This window comes from Mercenaria mercenaria, chromosome 13 (assembly GCF_021730395.1).
Source record: "Mercenaria mercenaria strain notata chromosome 13, MADL_Memer_1, whole genome shotgun sequence".
NCBI classification, from domain to species: Eukaryota; Metazoa; Mollusca; class Bivalvia; order Venerida; family Veneridae; genus Mercenaria; species Mercenaria mercenaria.
In genome coordinates this window covers 51,282,089-51,290,016 of record NC_069373.1, presented here as the reverse complement: position 1 = coordinate 51,290,016, position 7,928 = coordinate 51,282,089, and the positions used below count along the sequence as shown (strand labels likewise).

The window sequence follows — 7,928 nt, the reverse complement described above, 5'->3', positions numbered from 1 at the left end:
ATAAACAAAGGGCCATAACTTATTAAAAAATTGTTGAACCAGTCTGATTTTCTGGGGGACACAACTAGGGTACCAATACATCATTCTGACAAAGTTTGGTCAAAATCCCCCTGGTAGTTTCTGAGGAGATGCGATAACGAGAAATTGTTAACGGAAGGACGGACGGACGGACGGAAGGACGCCGGACCACGGAAGCAGAGTGATTTGAATAGCCCACCATCTGATGATGGTGGGCTAAAAATGGATAAGAATGAAAGGAGTTAAATGATCAAATCTAGTTTGGAAATTATGGTTAACGTAATTGAGCTATAATCTAGGGCGTAATTCTTTTAATCATAATGATCTATCATGTGATCCAAAACACTCGAAAACTGTTAAAGTTATGTATAAGGCTAAGCTAAGCGGAATGTAGGACAGACAAACAGTACGGAATGGTACGGTATGGTACGTATTAACGTCTCGACTGAATCATACATCTACTGAGTTGCCAAACTATTGTCAACAAACAAACAAATGAACAACACGGTCGAACAATTTTCTTCAAAATTTAATTTGAGACATAAAATTTACACACTGTTATAAAATGTATCAGATTTTGTAACTGAACTGTACACGCTGTTCATTTAAATAACAACTGTTTATACTTCAAAAGACATCAAGTTTTACTTGTTGTCTGGCAAAAATAAATGATTTTAACGACATGGCAAATTGAAAAATATAAAAAAAACTGCGGCTAATCCTTTTAAACATTCAAAGTAAAAAAATGAACTTCTTGAAAGATTTTAACGGATTTTTTACATCAACAAGTTACTGCATACAGTCGTAACAACACTGGTAGCCATACAACAATTGATGAGGATCAACAACAAAATATTGCAATGAATTTGATTTCTATTAGGGTCCGGAAAAATTTTTACAAAAATTTGCATTACTTAAACATCAAAATATACGAAAACCGAAACCGCGTGCATATTCAAATTAATGTATACATATTTCCTGTTTAAAAATTATTAGTAATAATCTTTATGCAGATATCTACTTCTTTTTAATAATTCGAAATTTAAGAGTGAAAATAACTGAATAATTGAGCCGCGCCATGAGAAAACCAACATAGTGGCTTTGCGACCAGCATGGATCCAGACCAGCCTGCGCATCCGTGCAGTCTGGTCAGGATCCATGCTGTTCGCTAATAGTTTCTCTAATTGCAATATGCTTTGAAAGCGAACAGCATGGATCCTGACAGTCTGGTCTGGATCCATGCTGGTCGTAAACGCAAATGCACTATGTTGGTTTTCTCATGGCACGGCTCAATTATTATTTAACGTCATTAAAAGAAACTGGAGAAAAACTTATTAATTTCCGGATCTATCCCGTATCATCTAAGAATTTATGTAAATCAACGAATGCATCCCAAGTTATGGTTAAAGTATATATGTATGCTTATTTTTGTATTCGGTGTACGAATGTCAAATAGTTATTTCGCTGCTTTTTTAATGTTCATACTGAATAAATGAATGTTAACATATGGCTTGTGTTATAGAATCATTACAAAAACAAAGGGTAGACGACCTAAAATGTAAACAGAAGGTTTGTCTTGTTCAACATGAGAAAAAATAACAAAGGAGGAAAGAACGTCATTTACCAAATACATAAACAAACAATAACACATGTAAGTTGCCAGAAGAAAAATACTACGTTGATAAAACAAGAGGGTCATGACCACCATAGATCGCTCACCTGAGTAATTCATTTTCATCAAATATCCTGCTCATGGGTTTTCCGTAGGCACACTTTGATTGTTGATGACAAACGACATGCCATAAAAACTAATTATGAGCCGGTGTTTTAATTAAATTGAAATTTCCAGAAAATGCTTAAAAAATTAAATTGACCTATAGTGTTATCTGTTCCCTGAAAATGCCCTTTTGTGTGTCAACATGATTTTCTTTTTATATGAAAAAAAAAACGACCTAGGTTTTAACCATATCTGACACAGATCATCAAGACTTAAATTTTGAACAAGTTTCAACATTATGAAACAAAAAGAGTGGTCTCTAGATTGTTAACAAGCTTTTCCTTTGACTAGGTGACCTAGTGACCTACTTTCTGAGACCACATGACCCAGTTTCGAACTTGATCTAGAGATCATCAAGTCAAACATGCTGACCAAGTTTCATACAGATTGGGTCACAACTCAAATTTTGACGGACGATGAACGACCAAAGACGCCAGCCAATGACCGGTCACAGTAGCTCAGAAAAAAACCCATTCTGACAAATTCTCAGGAGTTGCGAACTTACAATTTGGCCTCTAGACTGTTAACAAGATTTTCCTTTGAACTGGCCTAGTGACGTAGTTTTTGACCCATATGACACAGTTTTGAACTTGGCCTAGAAATCATTAAGATTACAATCTGACCAAGTTTCATGAAGATAGGGTAATAAATGTGGCATCTAGATTCTTCACAAACGTTTCCTTTGATTTGATCAGGTGACCTAGTTTTTGACCCCACATGATCTAGAACTTGAACTAACCGTCATCAAGACAAACATTCTGACCAAGTCTCATGAAGACAGGGTCAAATGACCCAGATTCTAACCTGACCTAGAGGTCATCAAGACAAACATTCTTACCAATTCTCATGAGTTTCAAACTCAAAATGTGGTCTCAGGAGTGTTAACAATATTTTCCTTTGATCTGGCCTAGTGACCTAGTTTTGATCCCACATGGCTAAGTTTCGAACTTGGCCTGAAACTCATCAAGTTAAACATTCTGACCAAGATTCATAAAGATTGGGTTATAAATGTGGTCTCTAGAATATTAACCAGCTTTTCCTTTCATTCGACAGGGTGACCTAGTTTTTTGACCCACATGACCCAGATTCAAACTTGACCTAGCGGACATCGACAAACTCTCATGAGTTTCAAACTTAAACTGTGGACTCAAGAGTGTTGACAAGATTTTCCTTTGATCTGGCTTACTGACCTAGTTTTTGACCCCACAGGACCCAGTTTCAAACTTGACCCACAGAATATGAAGACAAACATTCCGACCAAGATTCATAAAGGTTGGGTCACAACTGTGGCCTCTAGTATTAACAAGGCAAATACTGACGGACGACGCACGACGACGAACGCCGGACAATGACCGGTCACAGTAACTCAACTTGAGCACTCCGTGCTCAGGTGAGCTAAAAAGTAATTCGTATCGCACGCTATACTTAAAAATGTTGGCACCAATGGTTTATCAGACTGGTGTCTAATGCAGCACTAGTAGTAATCATTATAAAAACTTAAGTTTGGTAACCAGTCTCAAAACTCAAGCACCTGATTGGTTGATTCTGACCTTGTTCTCAGACTGATCTACAAACTCAGTTTGATACGCATTCATTTCTTCTCAATAGCAAATAAAAAAATATCTGACATCAAAAAATGATGCAAGTCCAAATAACAGAAATGTACATTTTAAAATTTACATGCATAGCACTTTTAACAGACGTTTAGATGCTGGGGAAACGCTAATGGACAGAAATGGAGACAGGACGCTAATTATGCGATAGACGTCACTGACCAAGCACTTTTGTCGAGTTGAAAAAATATCTATCTTTAACTGTCAGAGATTCTTTTCTTTAAACAGTCAACTTTTTGTGAAAAGACCACTTTTAGAGAGCAAGAAAGATATTTTATTCTCTTACAGATCAAACTACAAAAATAAAGTTGCATATATTTAAAACTACATGGAGTGGTCTTCAGTCAGGTGGTGGCTGTCAAAAGATTTTAGTGTAGTATTATCATACATTATCTAATAATACAATAATTGTTTAAAAATATAAGAGAAATAAATTTTGACCAGCGACCCTATTTCAACTCCGCGGTTTACATGGTTTGAAGTACACAAATGAATACAGCGACGGCTTCAGCAAAAGTAGCCAGAAATACATAATAATGGGATTTGCAAAATGTACACCACCAGGAATTAGCTTGCAAGAAATTTATTATAATACAAAAATGATCATATACAAGCCGTGTAAAATGAGTTCTTAAATGGCAGTTCGATTGTGAATATATCCTCGTATGTTACAGGAATGTTGAGTCTTATGTCGGACATACCAAACACAGACGCTAAGTATGGGGCTAATAATAACTGAAATTACCGTTAAACAAAAAATGAAAGCGAAAATTAGGCCTACTATTAATACCTTTATAGGAAACAAAAATATACATTTAATACATATAGTAATACGAAGAAAGTATAACATGTAAACATAAATAAGGGGAAATGTTACACTCGGTACGAAAATATATTGTCAACATTACATCCAAACGTGCCAACCAAACGCCCGTTACTTCGTGTATTCTAGAGTTGTAGGGTAGATTTGAATATTCTTTAAAGCCGTCCTTATTCAAGTTGCTTATTCAGCACAATAGCTTATGCATTTTCAAAAGAAGAGATATGCCCACAACATTTTAAAATTGTCCGGAGTGTAACATTTCAAGAACAGTAACTGGTCCCAGAAAAAAATATAGCAACAATAATATCACAAAAATATGTATCTTGGATTTCAGTTTGATTGTGTATGCACATATGGCACGCGCACGAACGTGACTCATGTCAATCTGTCAATCAATCAAAATAGATTTTACTTCCCGTGTAATGACATCGAACGTTACACCTATTGCCCCTTAGGAAACTTAAATGTTTTAATTATTACTAATCAAAACCAACAACTGTACTGTTTCGTCTAAAAGTTTTCATGGTAAGCGATTTTTGTCTCATCACGTCAAGAATGATTGCGCCGGTATTTGATTTTCGATTAGAAATTACACTCCAAATACTTGTACTTGTATGCAAATGTCAGTTAACAAACAACATTAGAAATATCCGTCGCTATTATATTTACTTCTGGTTACCTCTTTTTTTGCCATTTGCCACGTATAGTAATATCCCATTAATATAGCTGATAACTTATTTGGTGACGTAATTCATTTTTGACAGACGTATTTGCAATACCCAATTATCATAAATCACAAATTTCCAGTTCCATTCATTTTCCAAAACCATACATTATCTGATATCCGTATCTCTTTCGTCACAATTTTCATCAGATTCCACAAAGATATTTAGGCCAAGAGTAAAGAAAACATGTGTTTAAAGTCTCCATAATTTTAGCAAAAGCGCACAATGCAGGTCTATAGAACGCGGTGTTTTCTATCGTGACACCATTAAACATTTTAAGAAACTAATGCCCGAATTGGTGTTGCTGAAACGTATCTTTTCTTCTAAAGTTTGACCTTTCATAAAACGGATATCTTTTTATGTGTCGGGGAAGACACTACTGGTGACGAGAGTCCTTCGATCGCACTGAAGTTTGGCAGCGGTAACTGACCATGCGATAACTGACCATTAACTATAGGAAACTGAAAAGCGGAAGTAGATGTTGCCAAGCGAGGACTTAGCGTTGCTATTGGACTAAGGGAACTCCAAAAATGTAATGGAATCGGGGTTCTTGGTACCCCTACCATCGGACTTGCTAAAACATATGGTGTGTGCATTGATGAAAATTGTGGCGGGAAAAGTCTGGGACTAAGTAACGGAACTGATGAAGCTGCAGTTATTGTCGTCTGTACCGATGGATTTACGTTCAACATCAGTGGATTCGGTTTCGGTTTTGTTGAACCCTTACTGCTTTCAGGTCTTTTTAAGGCACTTTGAACTGAGTTGGATGTTGTGTGCGACGGTACCAGCACAACAGACGACATTGGTGCTGATGACGTCATCACATTCACGTGTCCATTTTGAGATCTTGAGGAGACCTTAAGAATGTTTCGTTCTTCCTTAATGGTCGTTTCGGCATAATACTGAGATATATCCATCCTTTCAGATGCGGCAGACTCTTCCTCTTTCTTTATAAATCCCAGCGTTGCGTTTTCAGCAGACGACTTGATGTTTGCCGCGTTATACGAAGCCAAATGCGGAAACACTTGTTGGCCATATTCCTGTGCCAAAGTTTCCATCTTTTGTTTAAATGGAACTTTTGTTTCCATTTTTACAATTTCCGGAAATGAGACAAATTTATACATGAACTTCTGTCCCATGACCTTTTTAATGATATTTTTATCATAATAATACCTCAATGCCCTACTGAGTTTGTCATAGTTCATATTCAGCTTATTCTTCCGGCGTCCCCAGAGGTTTGCGACCTCCTCCGGGTTGAGGAGTTTGAACTCGCCCTCGTTGTTTGTCCACTGGATGATGTCTTTATGATTGTTACTGACCAGCAAGTCTAGCAGAAACTGCCACAGCGTTATGTTAGAATCCATAACTGAAATGATAAAAACATATCCGTACGATAACAAATGATAAACCTCCAGTATAAACTTTTGAACATGGGCATCAAATACATGTAAATGTCAAAGTCAATGTTTTATTGCAATACGGTTAAAGAACGAAGACAACTAAACTTTTGAGCTGAGATGTTTTCGGGGTCTCGCATCAAGTACTGAAGGTTTTATTGCCAAAAACATGGGGGCAAAAACTACTTAGCAACGTAATACTTTGCTAAACTTGCCCATAGATCCTATAAACTTGAAATCAGTTTCAAAATATATTGTCACTGGTACATTTTCCAAAGATTGTGTAGCAACCAGTCAATGGTTTTAGACTTGTCTCATTCTCTACTCTCAAGGATTTAAATGCTTAATAAACGTCGAATGTTAGATTGTGACTGACATAAAAATACAGAAAGAAATTTTTCGGACATTTCCACAGTGGGTTCCATGAAAATTTATTCCCCGTGCACTTGACGGAATTTTTGCTTACAGTAAACTAACGTTCATCTGCGCTGACAGGTGTCGCCACAAAGGCCGGAATACAATTTCGCTACGCTATTAACGTTATAAGTACAATTATTTCCTAAATACCAACAATAATTACAAAATAATCCAAGGGCGCCAGCAGGAATCTAAAGTACTTTGAAAGTTGATTGCATATAAAAGATCAATTTTAACTTTGATATTTGATACATGATATACAGACTGTCCCATAATTATGTGATACACCATTTTGTTTGTCTACTTTGCCTGTAAAAAGTTTTACATATATAATGTATCCAGAGAAAGGGTTATTATGCATATGTTAAAGTTTCATGTGTATTTAAAACTTTTTTTTTTCAAAATGAAGGCCCAGTTTGGTAGATCAAGACCTTTTACCCTCCTATCAGGGAAGTGCATGTTTCTGAACTTCGCATTCCTCGAGTTTATTAAATTTGTACAGATACTATCAAATAACGTCTTGAGAAGCCAGGCCAGGCGTGACGTCATTTTGGAATATATTCTGTTAAACCAAACTTTTCTTAACTAATGGATATCACCCGTACTAAAATATGATACATGATGTATATCAAATAAGTACAATAAGTATGACAGGATTATAGGTATCACTGGTAAGATATAGACATATGAGATAGTATCAATTATATGGAAGACTCTCTATAAACAAACGTCACTGGCTATCTTTAACTTATGAAGTAATAATTTTACACTAAATCGATTCCCAAAATCTTGAATCAAGTGAAAATTTCCATTAAACTGTCTCTATTTTTAACGAAGTGTGAAGAATGAATCTAAGAATTTAAAAAAAAACTACTATAATAGCGAGAATGAAGAGCTCTGACTAGAAACCTAAATCTGAGATGTGAAGAAAGGAAGACATTAATTCTCCAACACTGAACGTACACACGCATTGAATGTACCTTACCCTAATCTTTAGTCTCATTGCATGCATGCATCCAATACGGGCAAATTATTGTTTGCGTGTGAAGAAACCTGGTCAATCTGTAACAGTCAATCAGATATATAGTTTAAATGGACTGGTCCGAAAATTCAGATTTAATAATAATTTCGGACACTGGTTTTTGAACTACGATGTTT

At 36.0% G+C, this 7,928-nt stretch overlaps 1 protein-coding gene across 5 annotated transcripts in view; it reads right to left on the bottom strand.

Moving 5' to 3' along the window:
• Positions 1-529: 529 nt before the first annotated feature.
• The window catches only part of LOC128547935 (ETS domain-containing protein Elk-3-like), a 32,670-nt gene continuing 25,271 nt past the window's right edge, over positions 530-7,928 (bottom strand). For all 5 annotated transcript variants that reach the window (XM_053521839.1, XM_053521838.1, XM_053521837.1 and 2 more), the window contains exon 3: positions 530-6,322. In XM_053521839.1, the coding sequence (XP_053377814.1) occupies positions 5,295-6,320 (1,026 nt within the window). In that variant the 5' untranslated portion in view covers positions 6,321-6,322 and the 3' untranslated portion in view covers positions 530-5,294. The remainder of the gene's footprint in view (positions 6,323-7,928) is intronic.